General features: G+C 47.9%; 1 protein-coding gene across 3 annotated transcripts in view; it reads right to left on the bottom strand.

The window, feature by feature from the left end:
* Positions 1-23,327, bottom strand: part of LOC119375661 (uncharacterized) — a 315,585-nt gene that overhangs the window by 171,881 nt on the left and 120,377 nt on the right. Inside the window, exon 1 of one of the 3 annotated variants that reach the window (XM_049420275.1) lies at positions 4,589-10,174. The exons of the other annotated variants lie outside the window; for them this stretch is intronic. Coding sequence (XP_049276232.1) covers positions 4,589-4,877 — 289 coding nt within the window. The 5' untranslated portion in view covers positions 4,878-10,174. Of the gene's footprint in view, positions 1-4,588; positions 10,175-23,327 lie in introns of those variants that run through there. 3 annotated transcript variants of the gene reach the window in all.

The following is a 23,327-nucleotide window of genomic DNA, read 5'->3' as shown; positions in this document are numbered from 1 at the left end:
ACAACGCTCGTAACATGGTCAAAGGAGACGTTGACTGTAGTTGGTCGCGCAAGTGTTGTGGTGGAATTCAAGGGTCCGACGGCAAAAGTGCCTTTGTTGGCAGTGCAGAAAAGAAGTAACAGTTTGCTTGGGCGGAACTGGTTTAAGCCTTTTGGCATTGGGCTGCATATATGTCTGCAAATGAATGTTGAAGACGTGACTTCACGATTTTCTGAGGTGTTTCGCAGTGACCTCCCTGGCTTCAATGGACCGCCAGTGCACATCGAACTGAAAGACGATGCCAAACCAACGTTTCTCAAAATTCGTACAGTTCCACTAGCACTGAAAGACGATGTGGCCAAGGAAGTGGACCGCTTGGTGCAACAAGGAGTCTGGGAGCCAGTTGAGTACTCCAACTGGGCAACTCCGCTCGTGGTGGTAAGGAAAAAAGACTGAACCTTACGTCTCTGCTGTGACTACCGTACCATGGTAAACAAGGCAGTTAAAACCAGCGGGTATCCTTTGCCTACTGCCGCGAAAACACTGTCGACCTTCGGGTCAAGCAAGATATTTACTAAGCTCAAACTAGCTCAAGCTCAAGGATGATGTGTCGGCCGAAGTGCTAACAGTTAACACTATCAAGGGGCTACACAAGGTCAGGCGGCTGCCGTTTGGCATTTCTGTCGCGCCATGGGTGTTTCAACAAGTCATCGACACGTTATTGGCAGGCATTCCTGGCGTTAAAGCTTATCTTGATGATATCCTGATTTCCTGGCGTAACACAGCAGAGCACGCAGAAAGATAGGAAGCTGTCTTGTCGCGTTTGCAAAGAGCGCAGTTAAGAGTTAACAAGGGAAAGTGTAAATTCAACCAGACGAGCATTGCATTCTTGGGACATCGAATTGATAATACAGGGATCCACCCGAGCCAAAGCAAGGCTGACGCCATCTAGCAAGCGCCAACGCCCACAAGCAAGAAGGAGCTGCAAGCCTTTTTGGGGCTACTGAACCTCTACAGCAGTTTCCTCAAGGGCAGGGCCGAAGTGGCGGAACCTCTATACCGGCTCCTAGACCACGACCACGAATGGGAGTGGAAAGGAGACCACCAACGAACTTTCGAGAAGCTGAAGAAGCTACTTAGCTCCGATGCCGTACTTGTTTCTTATGACGCCGAGCGTCCCTTGATGTTGTGCTATGACGCTTCCCCTGTAGGGTTGGGGGCGGTGCTGGCCCATAAAGCAGCTGACGGGAGGGAGCAACCCATTGCTTATGCTTCACGAACTCTTGGCGCAAGTGAGCGTAACTATGCCCAAATTGACAAGGAGGGTCTAGCCGTAGTCTTCGGGGTAAAAAGATTTCATCAGTACCTGGCAGGGCGAGAATTCACGGTGATAACAGATCACAAACCGCTTTTGGGTTTATTTAACACGGACAAGCGAGTACCGGAAGTACTGTCACCCAAAATGCTGCGCTAGATTTTGTTGTTGTCTGCGTATAACTATCGCATCCAGTACAGGCAAGTTGAGAACAACTCCAACGCTGAAGCACTCAGTCGACTGCCAGCCCCCGGGGACAAGGATGAACCACAACCACCTGGAGACGTGCTTCTACAGGAAGCTGTCGAGTGTGCACCGTTACAGGCACCGGACATCAAGCTGATCAAAAAAGACAGCGTCTTGGCCAAGGTGAAGAACTGGATCCTGAGTGGTTGACCTTCGACACAACTAGACAGCATGTTTACACCATACGAGGCGAGGAAGACAGAGTTGTGGTTGCACCGGGATTGCATACTCTGGGGAAATCGCGTGATAATTCCCGAAGCCGCAAGACAGCGAGTGCTCCAACTCCTGTATGCAAATCACCCAGGGATGGCGCTATGAAAGCAGATGCTGGAGGGCTCATGTGGTGGCCAAAAATGGATTACCCAATTGAAGAGTATGTGCGGTACTGCCAGTCATGTCAGAGCAACCGACAAAGTGACCCCAAGGCTCCCATTCACTTTTGGGTCAAAGCAGATCAACCTTGGAGTCTACACATGAATTTCGCGGGCCCAGTCAAGGAAGATGTATTCCTTATCGTGGGAGACGTGTACAGCAACTGGGCCGGGGTTGAAATCATGTCATCAATGAAAGCTGCGGCCGCTGTGACAAGCTTGAGAAAAATGTTTGCGACACATGGTCTTCGTAAAATAACAGCGCAAAAGACGACGGACGAACACACAGAGACAAACGAGCGCTGACTTCCAACTGGTTTATTTATGCGGAAACAGAAATATATAGCACTCACATACCACAACAAACAGAAAATTACATCATGCGCAGAAAATCCTTTTCTTTATGAAGAAAAGCTATGGAAGAGCTATGGAGCTATGCAAACTCTCAAGTACTGAGGTTTGCTCAGAAAGGAGCACACGTCTGAGCAATCAACTTGCAGGTTGGCTGCACAAAAGCAAAAAACCGCCGTTGTGCCATATTTGCATACTCTTTCCCACAATCTGAAAAAAACAGCTCAGCGAGCTGACGTTCGTGTTGCATTTGCTGCACCTGATAAGTTGTCTAAGATTTGCAGGATCACTGACCCGAACCGCAAAAAAGTTGCAGCATGCACTATTAAGCAGAAGATTAAGTTTGTCCAGTGCACAGTGAACGTTGTATACTGTGTACCGTTATCGTGCGGAAAAGTGTACATTGGCCAGACGGACAGGTGCCTGAATTCTAGATTATCTGAACACAAGTACAATGTAGAAAAATATAAGCAAGGCAATCAGCTCATCACTGTTCTCGCTGCGGGTGCGTTCCGTTGTTTGTCAAGTCGAGTGTCGTCAATAAAAACCGGGAACAGATTACGCGCGAGATCATAGAAGCTGACCTGATTGATAAGCTTGGTGATCAGTGCGTCAGCACTCCTTCCATAGCTCTTCTTCATAAAGAAAAGGATTTTCTGCGCATGATGTAATTTTCTGTTTGTTGTGATGTATGAGTGCTATATATTTCTGTTTCCGCATAAATAAACCAGTTGGAAGTCAGCGCTCATTTGTCTCTGTGTGTTCGTCCGTCGTCTTTTGCGCTGTTATTTGACAATCATGAGCAACCAACTAGCCCGATTTACCCCCACATAGTCTTCAGAAGACCATATGTGCGAACGGCCTTCACAAGCGCTGAGTTGCAAAGTTTTTTGAAGTGTAATCGTGTGCATACTTTTTTACTGCACCTTATCACCTCGCCAGTAATGGCAGAGTGGAGAGGATGTTAAGAGGAGTGAAAGAAGCTTTAAAAAAGCAACAGGAAGGATCAACACAGTGCAAGATTTCGCAGTTCCTGTTTAACACTTTCGTGACCGTGGAAAAATCGGTTGTTTTTTGCTAGTCCAGGAAATATTTTTTTCCTGCCACAGAATATACTTGATGCTAAAGTGTAGGGTATCAAACGATAGAGGAAGAATTGGTCTTTCCAACAGTATTAATTTCAAACAACGAATTTATTTCGAATATAACAAAAAAATTATCAAACAAAGAAAAATGCATCAGAAAGAAAGAAAGATTCATAAAAACATCAATGCTACTCTGCAAAGGTTAAACATTTAAAAAAATCGAAATATACGTTTTGAACGCAAAGCCCTCGTAGAATAATAGTGGAAATATAAGCTCTGTAAGTACAAAGATTATTTACATAAATACAAGAATATAGGCACTAGTGCCTATCATGCCACCACGCGATGCAGGTTCTCGACGCGGTGAAACAAAGGCTGGCTGCGAATGTTTCGGGGAAAAAAATTTTTTTTTTCTGTTCAACTTTCCTAGCATAGTTTGCAGTTCTGGTATTTTTCAATGCAGTTCTGGTATTTTTCAATTTTCCTGTGTATTTGTTGAAATGAACAGTGTAGCCTGTTCCAAATCTGCAAAAATCCATAATTGTACCCTCATTTGACCTCTTTCTCGCTCATATATACTGCCGAATACCATACCGACCTTCACATTTCACCATTTTCTCATCCACTGAAAGGTTCCGACGGGGTTAAAAGATAGCGTAGAAAAATCGTTCATGTGTTGCAACAGAGAAGACACGTGGTGAAGATTTTCGTGGGATGCGACGGTCGTCTTCTTCAGATCAGAGACACTCAAGAAGCCTTGAACCTTTTCCATGGCATCACTGACGGTGGACGAAGGCCTCGAAATATGTGTCGTCGACACCAACCCCAATGCAAGCGCGGGACTTGAAAGATTACCATGTACACATGGAGTGAGACGAACTTGCTCATCTTCTCTTCAGTAACCGCCCTCCATGGATCCGTCCCTCTCACTGTATGTTGGCTTTTCGAAAGTATGCATCCACGCATACTTATCTGTGTGGTTGCATATCTCTCTGACGACTTCTGCGGTAAAAAACAACACGAAGACGCCGCCGCGCAGGACACCGGAGCATTGGGTCAAAGTCCGCTCCGCGCCGTCTTCGCGAAGAGAATTGTGCTCTTTCTGCAGCCGGCGCCAAATGCTCCCGCCTGAATGAAGTTAACACCTAGCAGATAACAGCTGTTATTTTAAGAACGCACCAGATACGTTTACGTCGACGCGCGGCAGCAATAAAACGACCCGAGGAGAAGACGAAACTTACCGGTGGATAGCTGCTGATGTTCCGGGGAGGTTTGACGCACTTTCGCCGTCCGTACTGAAGCCTGGCGAATCGAAGTCGTCTTCCGTGTCTGTGGTGCTACCATCATCCAGAGATTCCCACTCATATTAATCGGAATCCGTCGAAATTCGCCGTTTCTGTGGAGCACCCACGAGCGGCATCGACACGAAGTCTGAAACAACGAGCGCTCACCTACCCAACTGCGAACGAGCTTTAAAAATCTCCCCGCGGTGGAAAAAACAAACTCGCAAACAAAGCTGATAAAGAACATGTTATTTTATGCTTTGCATTGCATTAGCTGTCCAGAACCGCTCAGAGAGTGCCCAAACTTGATCTTGAAGTCATCGATAACATACTATCGATGGGAATAGGTGCAGTCACGAAAGTGTTAAAGGGGCCATGACACGCAATTTTCCATCATAATCTGCGTTATGTTAATTAATCCTTGTGCATTCACAAATAAGCTGGCGAAATTGTAGCGCATTTGGTAGAGCACTTAATTTATAATCGAATATTTTTATAAACACGCGAGCGGCCCCAGAGTCAGGCAACACTGGTGCACCCGCGAGCAGCGCCCGGTCGTTTGTAGTATGCGATCGTGTAGCTAGCAAGCTTAATGTATCTGTTTTGCTGCAGGATAACATTGCCTGCGAGATACAACGCTTATAGTGTGATACAACACTGGTGACCGTGGGTGTGCGAAGTGCTTTGTTTGCGTGTCCGTCGAAAACACAGGAGGTCCATCAAAGCATGGCCCCATCAAAGAAGGCAAGGCAGGCGCGACGGTCAAAGAGCGTGGAGAGGGCCGATGATCCATGGGTGATGTGTTCGCGATGCAAGACTTGGATCGAATTGGAGCACACCCAGTTTACATCCATCGAAGAGGCCGTGGCAGCGGTGACCTTCTTATGCCAGAGATGCGAGATTTTGGATGTTATCCAAGCCGATTTCACCAGACGGATTAAACAGGAGGCCGAAAACTGGAAACTCGCGGTGGCAAACCTCACTGCGAAACTGGACGAAAAAGTAGCAAAGTGGGAGGCGGAACGCCTGTCCTTGGAGGACAGGTTTGGCGAGGAACAGAAAGTGCGAGAGAACCTGCAGGCGAAGCTAGACGCAGTGCAGGCCTCCCAACACTGCTGCTGTGGCAGGCCAGAGAAAGGCACCGAGCACCTTACCACCTCCGCGAACCAAACGGAAGCGGGCGACGCAGGTAACGGTACACCAATGAAGCTCAAGGACAGGAGGGAGCCCACCAGTATGGGGATCAAAACCGCCCCCCATGAAAATACAGCCCTACCGGCGGATGGCACCGAGACTTCTCCCACCAGAGCTGATATAGAAACAGACTGCGGGAAGAACCCCAACAAAGGACAGGGAAAAGCTGCCACATGTCCTAGAAAAGAAGAGCTGGCCCAAACAGGTAGCGCTAACGACCCCCTCACCCCCAAGTCAATGACATACGTTGGTCGAAGCATGCAGGGAAGCAGCACACAAAAGATCTGGCAATCTTGCCCTCAGCACCAGAAACAAGTGCAGACGGAAACAAACAGACGGATTTTTGTCTTTGGGGATTCAAATGCGTATGGACTGAAGCCGCACACACTCCGTGCCACCAGATGGAAGAAAGCAGTGAGGTTTTGGACAAAAAAAGAGGTAACACTGGAAGAGACCTGTGAAGCAGTGGAGAAAATGAACAGTGTATGGAGCACAGCAGAAGCTATTATCGCGTTGCATGCGGGTACCCAAGACCTCAACATGGGCAATGCCCCAACAGAAAGCCTAGCTCAGAGCCTACATGACAGGCTACAATCATGGCTCCGGCGAAATGACAAACACAAGTTCCTTGTGTACGCAGTACCGGAATGGGCCTCAGAGAACCCATCACTACAGAACGAGTGCAAGAAATGGAACGCAAGGATGAAAGAATTATGCAGAGAATTGGGACCCAGAGTGGAATTTGCAAACACAAACTGGGTAACTAACAAAGAGTTACACAATGACCTCTACAGTGAAGACACAGCAGTGGAGCTGGGGCAGCGACTTGGGCGTAGGATTGGCGCTTTTTTAGGGCCAGCCAAACCCAACTATACACGGAGCCGGAAAAACAGAGGCATAAACCCGGCTGCCCTGCTCATGAAAGCGTTGGAGCACACCATCACACAGATGGCATGGGAACAGGACCCAGGGAGAACCTGGAGGAGTCGGAATGCAGTGAAAAGAAACTAAACACCCGCATCTCACTTTGTGGAGAGAGGGGAAGCAATCAGGGAGACAAAGGGCCAGAAAGAAAACGAAGTACAAGAGCCCAAGCGAGGAAAGAACCTGAATCTCCCCTCCACACAGGTGACAACCATGGTCGGGTAAAGAAAAGGAGACAACGCAGGAACAAAAGGCATGATATGACACTATATTACCTGAACATGCAGGGGGGCAGACGAGAACAGGAATGGCAGGAACTTTATCAAATCTTTGACGAAAGACACATAGAAATAGCAGGCCTGACAGAAACACACCTACGGAATGATGAATACCGCTCAAAGCATGCTGGCTTTGCATGGACAGGTTTAAACCGCCAAGATAGTGAACGACGAGGAGGTGGCATGGGTTTTATGTACCATTCAGACACGCAGTGGGAAAGGACCCTACAGGAATGCACAGAGCATATGTGGATGACAGGCAGAATGGGAAACCTGAAACTGGCAATTGGACTGGTCTACCTGTGGACAGGGGCAGACTCCTACCAAAAAAACCAGGAGATTCTTCGATGTATGGAAAAGGATATACAAGCAATTGAACTACCCACCATCATCATAGGGGATTTCAATGCCCACATCGAGGACCTTGATAGGAAAACGGACCGAATGGGAAGGTACCTCTTGGACTGGGCTGACAAATGGGGGCTAGTGATTCTAAACACCACCGATAAGTGTGATGGGAAAACCACGTGGGCAGTTTCGAACAAGCAAACGTGTATAGACTATTGCCTAGTTTCCCCAACGCTGTTTCCCCGTGTAGTGGCCATGACCATTGACACGACAAGTGCCCAAAGTGTGGGCAGTGACCACAATAGTATATGGTTACAAATAAGTAACAGCTGTCGACCAATACCAGGAATAGAGGGAAAAGTAAGGCCTCACACCCTACCAGAATGGGCCATAGACAAACTGGTTGAAACACTGGAGAGCTCTGTGGAACAGGTAGACACGGATGAATATGAAGGCTTTGAGCAATGGCTGGTGAACAACATTACTTCTGCCACAAAGGCATCAAGCCCGGCCACAAAAACAAACAAGAAACACCGCCGCAAAGCATGGTGGGACAAAGAGGTCTCGGAGGCCCTGTTCAAGCGTAAGCAAGCATGCCGTGCACACCGTCATGCACTACAGAATGGGGCCACGGAAGATAATATCCTGCAGGTGTGCGAGGCATACACGGAGGCGAAAAGAGACATGGCCAGTGTAGTACAGAAGAAAATGCGGGCAATAAATGTTCGCCTCCTACAAGACATCAAAAAGGCGGGAAAAGACGCTGCCAGGAAGTTCTGGCTATATATACGCAGCCAGCAACCAACATTGCCTTAGACCCAGGCAGGCATACAGGACCCAGACACTGGACGCGCACTCTCTGAAGAGGAATGCCTCCGACTTGTGGAGAAACATTTCAGTGCCGAATTCCAGTCTCTGGAAAATGAAATAAAAAGCACAGACCCTGAGCCCAAAATGTCGCTACACCCATGCGCTACAATCACAAAGAGAGAGCTTGAACGGGCCATTAAGCACTTGTCTGGCAGCACAGCTGCAGGATTGGACGGCATACCTGCACTGCTCCTCAAGAAGATGGGGTCAACCGCGCGCCAACTGCTTCTCGCTGTCCTCAACCGGGTACTGCTGAGTGGTGAAATCCCCAAAAGCTGGAATCACTCACGCATTCGGCTCATCCTGAAAAAAGGCAGTGATAAACACCACCTAGACAGCTATCGACCCATCGCGGTCACTTCTGTGCTGTACAGACTCTTCTGCTGCATTCTGCGACGACGCATTGAGACCTGGGCAGAGGAGGTTCTCGGAGAACTGCAAAACGGCTTCAGGCCAACACGATGCCTGGAGGACAACTTGTTTGTTGTGACGCAGGCTATTGAGATCGCAGAGAGAGAGGAAAGGACCCTAATGATGGCTTTTCTCGATATATCACGTGCCTATGACTCAGTGGAGCACCAACTACTGTGGGAAGTGCTAAGGGAGCAAGGCCTACCCACCAACCTACAACAAATCCTCGAGGCATTGTACGCAGACAATGAGGCTGTGATCTATTGGGAGGGCAATGTGAAACAACCGATCAAAATATCGAAAGGACTGCGACAGGGATGCCCCCTATCCCCACTGCTCTTTATGCTACTGGTGGTGGACGTGGAGAGGAAACTCACGGAAAGTGACACAGGCTTCAACCTCACCTACTGGGATCAGGGAGTGATCTGCCCACGCCGCCTGCCGGCCTTATTCTACGTCGACGACGCTGTGCTACTGGCTGACAACACAAAGGACTTGCAGCAACTGCTGGACATATGTTCAGAGGAAGCACGGGCCATCGGTCTGCGTTTCAACCCCGCAAAGTCAGCATGCATGGTTGTGGTGAGCCAAGAGGACCACACGCAATACACTGCAAGCAGGCTCATCCTCCAGGGAAACCCTGTAGAGTGGACAAACACTTACAGGTACCTGGGAGTAACACTGTCTGCTGCACCACATTACGCACTCCACTATGAGAATGAACTCAGGCCCAAGGCAATAAGGAAACATGCCTTTCTAAACACCAGGGCACTCTGGGCTTTTAACAAGTTCGAGGTCACCAGAGAACTGTGGAAGTCAGTAGCTGTCCCAGCCCTTACTTTTGCAAACAGTGTGCTCTGCCTGTCCTCCGGGACATGTCAGTCCCTGGAAATACGTCAGAGGGAGGCAGGTAGGGCGGCACTGGGGGTCCACAGGGGCGTACCAAATGAGGCGGTGCAGGGCGAGGTGGGCTGGTCCTCCTTTGAGGCACGAGAGGCAGTTGCGAAACTCGCTTACGAGCGACAACTGAGCCAACTCCCAGACGGTCGTTGGGCACGTGAGGTGTACAAGTACATCCATCTAAAGTGCATTAACACCAGGCGGGTGCTACGCACAAAACGCCTGGCCGAGCGGTACGGGGTCGCACCATGCCGACTCACGGAGAAACCTCAGCGGGACAGGAGAGCGAAGGTCCGGGAAGCTGTCCAAGAGGCCGAAAGTGTCTGCTGGCGGAAGACAGCAACAGAGAAGCCCGCTTTGAGTCTCTACAGTAAGGCAAAACAAGCGATCGAGAAGGAGCCGATGTATGAGAACTCAAAGGGAAGCGGTCTTCTGTGCGAGGCCAGATGCAGCATGCTGCGAACCCGACTGCTGCGGGCGAGGTACACGCCCAACCTTGACACTACATGCCCGCTTTGTACCCTGGAAGACGAAAGCATAGAGCACATTGTGCTCCACTGCCCAGCGTTGCAACCACAGCGACCACGAGACTTCACCAACTTCACTACCTTTGCCGTCCCCCCGCCTGACAAGGAGGAACGACAACAGCAATTGCTGGCAATGGCGCTGGGCTTTCGGGAGTCGCAAGAGCAACCACAATGGGAGGCAGTGGAAACTACGAAACGAAGATTGGAACACTGGTGGCGTGCGAACCTGCAGGATCGAACAAATCCAGCAGCATAAACACCAAACCAGTGGCTGGAAGTTTTGTTTTTGTTTTTTTGTTTTTCTTTTGCGCCGGATCCGGGTTCCCCGTCTGATCGCCCGTTGCAAAGGGCAAGGTACCAATCATCATCATCATCACCGAGACGTAACAATCAGCTAGCTGTGCAAGCTTCTGCATTACGGCAAACGATATTGTTCCGTGGTCAGCTGCACGTGATATCAAGATATTTGAGGTTTCTTCAGCTTGGCACTGGAAATTGAACGATTTGCAGCGGCTGAAACTTTGGTAGAAGACGACGGCTCCATTCCGTGCTGCACGTGATGTCACACCATAGCAAAATGGCGGACGCCGGCGGTGGGCGGGCTTTACAGCCGGCGACTTCTAGGTCTTGTTTTGCACTGTAATAGTCTTTTACGGCCCACTTTTGAAATTCGTATAGGCATAACAGGCCCCCTACTTCTAGTTTTCGCAGAAAACCACATATCTTTGGGCGACCGTGTCATGGCCCCTTTAAACAGCACACGACGCCACATTCTGTCACAGGGAAATCGCCAGCAGAAATGATGATGGGGCGAAGGATGAGAACTGCGCTGGATCGTCTTTATCCCAACCGACAACACCCGCCTGAAATTCACCACCCAGTGACAAAGAGGTACTGTGTCGGTGACAATGTCTACTCTAAAAGCTTCACTCCAGGTCCCAGGTGGAAAGCGGCCAGAGTGGTAGCAGTCAGAGGCCCGGTGTCGTACACGGTCCAATTGGATAACGGTGAGCGCCATCACCGACATCGGAACCAACTGAGAAGCGCTTGGACGAGGTACGAAGCAGACAAAAATACTGGGGAGGGCTGCCACGCCGAGCTTTTTCCCATGGCAACACGACCTCAGCCGCAGCTGACGACCCTAGAAACAACCATAAGGGCGAGCCCGGGTCAACCTGCTCAAGAGCCAAGCGCAAGACACCCACAGCAGCAGCTGATGAGCCCAGAGGCACCAGAGGCAAGCCCGAAGCATGCCATCCAAGATTCAATCGCGCCTCGAAGGTCAACACGCGTTCGACGGCCTGTCCTACGTTATGGCATTAATGAATAGCCCAACCTAGCTTTTGCATCCTTTGTATAACTAATCTTAGAAGGAAGGAGTGTTGTGTACTGACGACACATGTACATTTAATCGCTTATCACCCACGCAAGCAGCGGTGGCCTTATCACGAGTTATCACTCATGCTATAAAAGGAGTTTGCGTCAATAAACCTAGGTAAATTTCCCTACTGGGCATCCGACTCATTTACTACATAAACATAAAAAGCAAATGAATAAACAAATTACCGCATACATAAATAAATCTACATAAAAAACCTGCAGACTGCACTTCTTGCCCACACGAATTGAGGTGGAATTGCTTTAAGGAGCATATGCTGAATTTAAAATAATTATTAATAAATGTATAAATGTAATAAATCAATCACTGTGCTACACAGCTTCACTGGTCATCCACTTTCACAGAGTGGAATAGCTCAGGATTTTTTTAGAAAGCTGCGCAACATCTTCCCCACGCAAAAATGCATATCATGCTGGATTTCGTTATGCCTACTTGGAAGGTTCTCCCATTCTCATTTGCCCAGAACGCCTCAACAACTGCCAAGGGCAGGTGATCGGCACTCAGAATTGCTGACAAGTTCCTTCGGCTACCTGTGGTCAACTGCACAACATCTACCACCGACAAGAGCGACGAATCGTCATCATATCATTCCAATCCATTGAGAAAGTATTTTAGCCCACTGCGACACGGCGTCCTTCTTTGGAGAAGAGGCTTATTTTTTCAATTACTGCACACTACTGGCAAGGAAGAGACTACGAACACTGAGCTAATGGTAAATTAAGCATTCTTGCTGAAAGTTCCTTTACATCACATCTGCTTAAAATATTTTGCTACACACCTTAGCTTTGGTGAAGGCAGTGATGTGTTTAACGAAATGGTTGTGGGGCATTTCAGCAGGACTTTCAATATCTGTTTTTTTTTAATCTTTATTGTATGTAACTTGAGTGGTCATTTGGCTCTGTCTACAAAGATATATAGCATGACTAATTGTGCAGTAATGAGATAATTATTTCCGTTGCAGTAACAACTGTTCCCAAATACATCATAATTTATGGTAACACTACCACTTGCCTTAAATTTGGTCTACGGAATGTTGGCATTAAAGGGGCCCTGCAACACCTTTCTTAGTTATATTGGAATAGTCTCATTATTGACGTATGACTCTTCACAAGTCATATGCCGCAAAAATTTTTCGAATCCGTTAAGTCTAAGTGGTGTTACCAAATTATAGAGATCACGTTCTGCAGCTTTCTCCCTCAACTCAACGCCGCGAGCGCGCGAAAAGCTGCGCGGGGCATGAAGGGAGGGAGGGCGGAGGTGCGAGGAGGCGCCGAAGAGTTACGTCAGCGCCGGCGGAATTTTTTTTCTTTTTTTTCATTTTTTTTCTCTCTGGCGTCTGGGCGCAACCACGTGGTCTGTGGCGCCACTTCTGGTCGGCTTGCGCGCTCGTCGTCGAGCGGAGGCCATCGCACCCTGTATCGCGCGTGCTTGAAAACTGCGAGTCGGTTTGGTAATGTTGGGTGTGCACCTCAAACTGCCGTAGTGTTTTCATCGCTCTGCCAACCATGGACGCAAACCTGCGTGCGCGTTTGGAACGAATGACAGCTGAGATGGGTTTCGACCCACACTCCGATACACCGCCTCGTTGCACTGCTCGCGCTTGAATCGTATTCAACACGACAAAGCTGCGTGCACCCTTCTCCCAGTGGCGGTACTTCGATGCTGTTTGCTCTTCGAATGCGGGCGCACAGCGAGTGCGGGCTGACAACAAAGAACTAAAGACTAGAAGAAAGGATCGTGGGGCATCAGGCCGGCGCGGACCCATCCCCCGGCTGTCTGCAGCTACCGTGAAAATGCGAGTCTGCTTGGTTGCTGTGTCGCGGTTTCTCGGGAACCTGAGACTACGGGGAGGATACGCCGAGGTACGGCTCGATGACATACTGAACAGACAGCAAACGGGACTCTCGCCATACAGCGAACACAGGTATCCTAAGCTAGCCGGCGCCAGCATTGTTATCGGAGACATGCTGCACCGTTGCCTCGGTCGGTCGTGAGAACGTGCCGACGATGCAGTTTCCAGCTGATGAGGCAACACTCGAACGGCTGCCACTCTCAACGGCAACCGGCAATGGTCAAAAGCACAAAAATATTCACGATTTCGGCACTGCGCATGGTGAAGAAAACGCAACCACGCAACTACGAGCAGACGAGCTGTCGGTGAGACCGGAAGTGCAAATATTAATGTTTGTTCGGTGTTTTAACAGCATAACACAATATAAACATACATATTATCTACTTATGGAACTCAAAATTAACAAAGAAGGTAATAATGAGGGTGTTATCGTGATTATAACATCAGCCAATGGTGGAACTGCCGACAATCGCGTCATATATTGCGGACTAATACATCATTTGTCGAGAGAAGAGGAAGCGATTTTCAGCTGAATTTGAGAATTTATTGTAAATTCCAGGCCGCTCGCTTCGCTATTATATTTGGCTCACGTGTTCTCGGGAGCCTCGACTACCGATTGGCAGCGCTTTTTGACCCTGCTCAAAAAGTGTTGCAGGGCCCCTTTAAATTATGTAAATTTCACGCATTTATGGAACGTCGATCATAATGCGTGTCTCAAAGGGTTAGGCTACCTGCACAAAAATGGCTTGTATACAAGCTCCACTTCAGGGCACATGCACACCACCACACAAATCGGAAACTTAGCACCATGCTCCTAAATATTTCACGATTTCCATTTCTTGAACACACTTCACAGCATTGGACAGAATTGCTCAGATGTGACACGGTACGCAGAAGTTTCACCACAGCGCATACCATCGGGCACAACAACACGCACAACGTTGCGCATTACGAATGACAACAATGACGGAGCAATAAAACTTGACCATCCTGATCGTATCATCGTTGCTGAAGCTTCAGCTCGACTACTTTTTGTCGCGACGAATGGCACACACACAACACACTCGACGCCAACACTTGTTCCCAAGATTGAGCCCTTTTCACTTCGGTGCACACTGAACGCATACCGTGCTTAGCACGGGGCATGATTACGTCATGGAAATCTTCTAAAGTCTTTGCGATTACACTTGAAAAACAGACGTTACAAAAAAATACACAAAACGATGACACTCGCGTCAGCACAACACACTTTCTACACTGCATCCGTTTCTTTGTTTCCGTTGACGATCGCACGCGCTAGCGGGGCCAGGAAGTGCACACAAGCTGGCTACCTTCGATGAACATCTCCATGGGAGTTGTATTGCGTTTATGATGATCACAACGATAAAATCAGCAGTTTTTCCACGTCGTTGCAGCGATAGGCCTCACGCCCGCATCGAGCAAGCGCCATGCTTGCTCAAAGCGGGCTGCCTTCAAGCAGCCAATGAGAGGCGAGCCGGCAGGGCGGCTGCAAAAGTTGAGAACCGCTCGTCGTGACGTCATAGGGGCCGCCGCTCTCGGCCGTTCATGTGGGGCGGGTGTGCGGTGCGGGTGTGCAGCTAGCGCGTGGATAGGTCCTTATCCGGCGGCGCGGAGGCCATGCGAGTGGCTGAGTTATGTCGCGACTCCCCGCCAGGCGCCCTTTTTTGGCGCACCACCTATCCAGCGCTGGTCTCCCATAGGAGAGGTCCGTCCTTCTCAATTTCCAATAGGTGGAGCATTGCAATGCTTTGTTTGAGGAAGGCTTATATTCCCTCACGAACTGCGATGTAAGGTCTGTATTTTTTATTCTACGAAAGAGCAGACAATAACTGTGAAAAGAGGAAAGGAGAATCTCCTCCCCGTGCTCTCTCTCTCTCCACATGTCTGCCCTTTTCTGCTTCCCTATGCACATTTCCAACGATGGCTTCTTGGATTATATAAGGTAATAGGCGCGAAGACGACAGGCAAGAGAGACGCACACACACACAGGGCACCACTGCCAACAGTGTTTATGAAAGGCTTCTTGGGCCCCGTGAAAGTCCCCTCTGGGCTGCTGTAAATATGTGTGACCATCCTCCCCTCCTTCCCATGACCGCCGTGAATTTCATTCGCCGAAAAACGACATCATGGGAGAGCATCGAACCGCAGGCAAACATTTGCGCTACCAGTGTAGGCTCTCTACCTTTAGCAAGGTGGCATCAGCTGCAGCGCGATGCGGACTTGCGGTGCTGTTGGCTGCTCAAACGACGTTGAAAAAGGAGTTTTTTACAGCGAAAGCTGTTATGAGATCACAAAAAGGGCCGTTTTTGGCGCCGTAGTTGTCCGCTGCCGCCGGTGTCCGTAACCACTATCGCTCGAAATAAGAAAAAAAAAACGAAATAAGAAAAAATTTCCAGGATGGAATGAGGTTTGAACCTGGGCCCTTTGCGTGGGAGCCCAGTACTCTACCTCACAGCCATGCCGGTGCTTGAAACTGGTTTGCAAAAACACCCTATACAGGCTTCATGTCGAGAAGGAACCACATTAACATATGTAATGTAGCGTGGTAGAAGAGTAAAATAACCAAGCGTCACGCAACGCGAAACCTGTAACCAAGCATCACACAATGCGAATTGCGCAACGAGTGGGTTGTTGAATGCTTCCAACCCATTACAAAGGGCTCTGCCATAATTCTTCATTGTCATCAGCCACAGCATCAACAAAGTGCACATAATGCCTTACAGGTGTTTAGCATGCCTACTGAAACGATCCGCATATGCGGATTCGTAAATACGGAATTATTAGACTACGGAAAGCCGTATCATGCGGAAATTATACGGATAGCCACATCTTACGGAAAGCCGTATTGTGCAGAAATCATGCAGATATCTGCCGCATTATGCAGAAACCGGATGGGCGTCCTGGATCTGGTGGAAAGCAACATAACGAGGCAACTGAATGGTTATTCACGTTGTGTGTAAAGCTGTATTGTTCAGAAATCGTCTGAATATTTCTTTCTTAAAGTAGCATAAAGCTGAAATACCATCCTTAGACACAGTCATGATGGGCAAACAAAATAGGCTTTTAGAAGAAATGAATGTGTTAAGAAGCTACTGAACTAATACGGTGGATGCTGCAGTCATACTGCAAGGAATAATCGTGTTTTATGTAATAGACAAAAAATACCGACAAACACTTAGTGCTTAGGACAGCATAAAATTTACCTTTTGGTAAAATTCAATAAAATTAGTCTTCGCATAAGGAAAGAATTTACATGCTCTTCAAAACCAGCCCCGCTGCAAGGACTAAAACTTGTTTTATATAGCACGTTCTAACTGTGTCAATTTGCATACCTCAATTGACTGTTCAAATGAGGTGACCTTGCACCATCACTTCACGAGTTGTATCTCACCCATGGAAAGATGGTGCAAAACAATGTGCAACAACAGGAATTTAAAAATGAAAACTTTATAATGAATAAATTAATATTCATGCCGTTTTGAAAGCCTCACACTGGATTCATATCTTAAGGACTTGAAGCAGGTTCGCCAAGTGGCGGTTGAGATTCCGGCGGCGCTGTGCCTCCGGGACGTTGCTTGGATGCGCCTTGAGGTGTTCTCCGTAGGCATCTGAATACATAAATCATAAACACATATGGTGTCAGACGCACATGTAAACAGCTTAGTTCACATGCAGAAGAAATAACACACAGAATGATGCTGAAAAAGAAATGCACATACTGCTTTTTTATGTATTTGTGTGAATAGAAAAGGCAAGTGCACGAGTGAGCTCCACCGCATGCAAAAAATGTAATGGCATGCTTATTGCATGGAAAATGTCTAGGTGCTTCTTACTATTTTGAACATATATTTATGTATAGTAAATCTAGTGAAATCTCATTACATAAAACCTTGAATTAAAGGGACACTAAAGGCAAATATTAAGTCGACGTTGATTGTTGAAATAGCGGTCCAGAAACCTCGTAGCGCTGCTTTGGTGCCAAGGAAGTGCTTATTTTGAAATAAAATCACGTTTTCAGTGGTCCGCATCGCGTTAGCGCGCTTCAAATCTCCCGCCTGAAAATACGACTCTCATACGTCACTGCTGCCGTGCCCAACGTTGCCCGCTTTTACTGCGCGGCCGCCGACACTAGTAGCAGCCGAGCGGAAGTAGCGGGACCCACCGTAGCAACAACGGCGCGGCGGCAAAGACTTGTTCGGATAGGCACATTCAAAGCCGTCCCCAAGTTGCGGTTGGTCTCGTAATCCTCAGTACGAAAGTGCAGCGAGCACACACGCAGAGGTTTTGACTGTTTAGCACACTGGCGCAATGGCATGACACTAAGCCACTTCGAGCGTAAGGGTTCATTCCGCGGCACCCAGTGAAAAGACACACCGGTTTCCTTGCTGCAGCACTGGCGTTGTGCACCATTCGGGCATCCGGCAATATCACACGCATGCGGCATTTTGTCGAACTTTCTGTCAGAGCGACTTTCGCGAGCGCGCAAAACACGCACGGCAGTACGCGATCCCGAAACTACCACTGAGACGGGTGAGGCACAGTTCGGCGAAAACGGAACCTTTGAACCATGCGCGCCGTTCCCCATGGCAACGCCACGGAGGTTTTGTTTTCCATGAATCAAGCGGAAACGAACAAACAGCATTTTATTACGTGTTTTGATGCTCGGAATGTTCTTTTTTTACTGCTGCTAGTTTGATTACTAGTGTTTTATTGTAGGCCGACTTCCCTACGTCATCGGGATCACTTCGAAAATGTCCCACTCGTGGCGCTCATCATGTGATACATTTAGCTTAATTTCTCGGTAAGTAGGGCACTGCTGTTGATAATATTGCCGTTTTAGAAGTTGTCATACATTGGGCTTTCACTCTGACATAAATTGTTATTTGCCTTTAGTGTACAGTCGAACCCACTTATAACGATCCCACGTATAACAATCTATCAGTTATAACGACCATATTTGGGTGCACTTATGATTTTCCAATGCTAACCATTGAAGCTGCGTCCACATATAGTGAACATTTTTCAAAGCCTCATACTTTTACAACGAACACTTCAGACACGGTCGCGGCAAAAATATGGCACATATGAAGCGAAAAAAAAGTTTAAACAGGCCTTGTAAAGCGTGGGGGCACGCTCGCGCGTGCCCCCCTCCAGTTTACTTGCGACTAAGATATCCCTGATCGGCGAGCACCGCACGCAGACTTAGGACGTTGTGAGCGAGGTCGCTCACTTTCCAGCCTTTTTCTTCAGTGGCAGAATGGCAGTGAGGAAAAAAAAAGAAAAGGAGGCAGCATGAAGCCTTGCGGTCAGCTTTTGCACGGTAACCTTTCCTGGCGCCGTTCTCTGCAGCTACGACTGCCTATGATGAACCAAAGAATGCCTTGGAACGCAAGAAGGCATAAATGCAAGAAGTGATAACCGCGATAACTTTCCATCGCATAAAGGTTCACTGCGTCCCTAAACTCGTCTACGCCACAATGTGCCGCAAAAGGTCGTCTGTCTTTTCGGTAACGGCAGAGACCGGTCGATCGGTGATAACGACTTCCGTGCGATTGCGGCGATGCCTACGCGGATAAGCATCAGAAAAGAGCGAAGGCGAGGTGGTGGCGGTCGAAGAACGTGCAGTTATGACTTATAGCCGACAACCTTATATCACAGTCATCTGTAGATATCTGCTCAGCTGCGCGTGTGGCGTACGCTGTACACTATGCGGATTGACGGCGGTACGAGCGCCATGCAGCCGTTTGCAAGTTTGCCGCCGCCACGTCGTATGAGACCGCTTTAAAGTGCGCGTCGCTTTGTAGAAATGAAAGTAGCTCACTGTTGTTGCGCGGCGCGGGCACTGAAAAACATCGATGCACTGACAGCGAGCGTATACTGCGTGTTTGACTAGGTGACAACTCAAGTGCACCGCGCATCGTCGTGCAGGGCCGCGAGAGCATCGCGGACACGTAGAGTGCGCGTTGCATGCAAAATGCTCGTTTTCGCCGCGTTGAACGAACAGGCTACTCGCCGCACCCGTGCACGGTCCGGAGTGAACCAGGCACGAAGGACGTACAAACGCGCGCATATGGCATACAGCAAGCGGCCCGGCAGTGACTCCGCGAGCCGAGTAGGCGACGCGCTGCACGCAACTAGCCAGGGATGATCGGCTCCACGTGGCAGTACCGCGCTTCGGTGAAATGGTGTCAGTTCATTGCAAAGGCGGGTAATTCACTCGTGAGCACGTAGCGGGCGTCGCTTTACGACGCAAAAAGGCTTAGCTTGTCACCGGAGGGGTTGTTAGCACTTTAATAAAAGTGCACAGAATAAATAAACGGCTTGGCCACTGAGTGCACGTTTTTAAAGGCGAGTCCATATACAACGAACTACTGATATAGCGACCACTTCTCGCGACACTTTCGAGTTCGTTATAAGCGGGTTCGACTGTATACTAAAACTTTTGCCAGTAAAAGCCCTAAATGAGCATTTAGTAATGTTTACATGTGCATTTACTTCCCTTAAACTTTAGTTTGTCTGCAATAATACTGTGGTGTCGCGCCTTACCAGTTTCGGTTTCGATTGTGTGACGCAGAGCGCCACACAACGGGTATTCCCTGTACAAAATCGGATGACCAAATCTCTTTGTTAATAAACTTCAGTCCCATTCCCGCTCTCCGGCTGTCCTGACACAACTGCGGGCGCTCCGGCGCTGAGCCGCCTTCCTAGCCCGCCGGACGGTACCTCCGGCGGCGACACTACAAAGTGGCGACGAGGATGGGATTCGAACCCACGCGGGCACCTCGTCCCAAACGGCACCGAAGAAAGCCATCTCGATACAAGGACTATGTTCCTTGATATATGGACTATGTTCCCTGCGATACAAGGACTATGTTCCCTGCTGCAATCTATATTCTTCATAATACTCATGTTTCACATACTTATATACTACTTTCATATATTACTACATAATCCTGTTATTGGGGAACATATAATGGTGACTGACACTAAGTTCCTAATTACTACTTATACTAGTTCATAAATGGGCTCATGCAATAAAAATACAAATCCATTACATCAAGTTTAGTCAATCTACGTCAACTCTGGTCACATAAATATTGTCCTAATAAAGAATACATTCCTACATGTGATAACTATTGTATAATGATGTTACTTATTTTGCACATTTTCTTACGAGATGTTCAAGGATTGTGTGCCAACGTGTTACTTCATACAAACTTTTCAGTGCCTTACCACTGTATAATGTCACGTACAGAGTACAACTCCTTTCCTTTTTAGGGGGAGATGATGTGGTGTCGCGCCTTACCAGTTTCGGTTTCGATTGTGTGACGCAGAGCGCCACACAACGGGTATTCCCTGTACAAAATCGGATGACCAAATCTCTTTGTTAATAAACTTCAGTCCCATTCCCGCTCTCCGGCTGTCCTGACACAACTGCGGGCGCTCCGGCGCTGAGCCGCCTTCCTAGCCCGCCGGACGATACCTCCGGCGGCGACACTACAAATACCATCCTGAACAGCTTTGTAACATGAAATGCTGCAAGTTATGAAGCTGAAAAAGCAGCACACAAGTAGGCAGGTCTGCGCCAGCCAGACCAAAACAGCCCACCAAACAGAAATAGGCCTGAGCGAACAGCAAGTTTTAGAATTAATCAAATCGTGTTATATAAAATTGAATACAACTGTACACAATTGAATACAACTGCACAATGTGGAGCATTCTCTACCAAAAGCATAATAGCACCATTATAAACAAAGGTAATTTATTGGCATACTCATATAGAAAGTGAATTGCAATCGAGCTGGAAGAGTATGGTAGCATAGGTGATTTCCCCTACACAAAATCAAATTTATTATGTGAACTCTGGCAATTAGAAATCAAAATTATCACACTGTTAGAGACTTGAAAAACCAAAAAGTACTTGCGTTCATCAGCACTGATGATATATCCAATAGAAAGATCGACTAGAGAAATATTTAACCACCTATCCACAAATTTCTAACACACCCCTCGAAAATACCTAATCGGCGCTTATGACACAGCAGTGTAATGTCATGGTTAGAGAAACGACATGGAATAGCACCCCGCCCGAGCACAATGAGAGACTAATTTTCAAACTCAATTAAGCAGGAAAAAACAAAGCACGAAGCAAAGCAAAGCAACGAACATCTGGCAACCTAACTGCCATTGCAGGACGGGAAGTTCAGAGTGCGCATTACAAGGGAAGAACGATAATGAAATTTGGTTGACAGAATTAGTGCTGCAGTCATAATGCAAGTAAGTGCAACATCTGGTTAACCCTAACCAGCATAGGAAGAAAAATTATAACACTGAATCCCGAGATCCAAGACCACGAAATGCAGTAAGGACTGTCTGTGGAACGAGAAGAAACATTTCAACTGGCTACAATAAAAAATTATGTTTATTTATAGTATTTCCTTTTTGCCAGTATTTTCAACTTTTCAATGTAAACATGTGCCCGAGTCTAAGGTGTATAAAATATTTATGTACAGTTGACACCACTTATAACACAATCGTTTACAGTGCCAGGACCGGTTATAATGCAGTTTTTTCTGAACTCAGCATACCCTCCCATAAAGCACCACGTCTACACGCATGCCGCTTACTGTGCAGTCCCCCCACATGGAACACCAGCTATAAGGCGGCTGCCGCAAAATTCTCAGAGACATGGAGCGAGTGCGCTTCGGATCAGCCTGGGAGAGAAGAACCACAGTGTTATGGAGGATGAGATGCAGAGCGAATGAATGGGAAAAAGTGGAAGAAAAAAAAAAGAAAAACAAGGGGGACAGCATGGTGTGAGGAGGGGGAGTGATTGCCTAGGCAACAGAAAAGCCTTTGCTCCCTTTGTCTGGCTGCTTGTTGTGTGTGTGCTGCGCTCTGAAGGGCCACCCGTGCCTGCATGAAGTGCACGTAACTGCTGTTTGATTGTTCGGTTTTCTGTCAGGAAAATAGTCTCATCGTAGAGCAAGATATTGTGCGTGCGACCTCTATTCCCCAGCAAGTGATAATGTTTTAAGACACGACCGAGCTTTTGCCTTTGCCACCAGCAGGTGGACTTGCAAGCTTGGAAGACTCTTTCAGGATAGTTGGCGTGACTTTCCCGATCGCGGACCGGAATTTCGTTTCACACCTGCTGTCCACTGTTTAGGTCAGGAGTGCAACATTTTCTACGCCCGATATCCGTCTGGGGGCAAACTCCCGCACGCTAGGCCTAACGAGCACTAGCTACCTAGTCGTTAGTGTCTGCAAACGATCAAGGTTGCGGTTTGGTGCAGAGTCAATGAAACGTTTTGCAGTTGTTGCATTCAGGAGTGACTTAAATCTTCACCGAAAACTAGGGAGTGCATGTGCAACACTAGATTGGTGGTTCATGGTTGCCGCTGTTTTTTGGACATCGCGCCCGGAATTTCAATAGTCGTTCGACGTATAGTTTCTGGCCAGTGAGGTACCACAGCGAAGTCCGCATAAATGAGGAGGTCTGAAAAGTCAGTTGGCGGCTTTCTGCTACGGCACTCTTTCTTTTTGTTTTCTTGTTTCCACGTTCATTATGTCGACACTGCAGGTCTGCAGACGTTAACCTTTCAACATTGGCAAATTTATGCCCAAGTTGCATGCCTAGATAGTCTGAATCATGCGGGTGCCTGTTGGTCATGTTTTTCAGATGTACAGCCTTTCACAAATGTTGTTTTGTTTACAGGGCAGTACCGCTTATAGTGCAGATATTTGCGACTCTGGCAACTTGTTGTAAGCGGTCCATGCTGTACCTGGTTTATTCAATGAATGTGCTGATATGGTTTTTTTGCAAATAATGCCCATTTACGCATCATTTATCTGTAACGAGACTGGTTGACCAGTATGCCACTGCATCTGATTCACTGGATGTGATCAATGGATTATGCAGCATCCATGATGCAACGGATACCCAATTTTTCACCATACGTGCTGACCCAAC

This window comes from Rhipicephalus sanguineus, chromosome 11, assembly GCF_013339695.2.
Source record: "Rhipicephalus sanguineus isolate Rsan-2018 chromosome 11, BIME_Rsan_1.4, whole genome shotgun sequence".
Taxonomy (NCBI): domain Eukaryota; kingdom Metazoa; phylum Arthropoda; class Arachnida; order Ixodida; family Ixodidae; genus Rhipicephalus; species Rhipicephalus sanguineus.
This window is presented reverse-complemented; position numbering and strand designations above follow the sequence as displayed.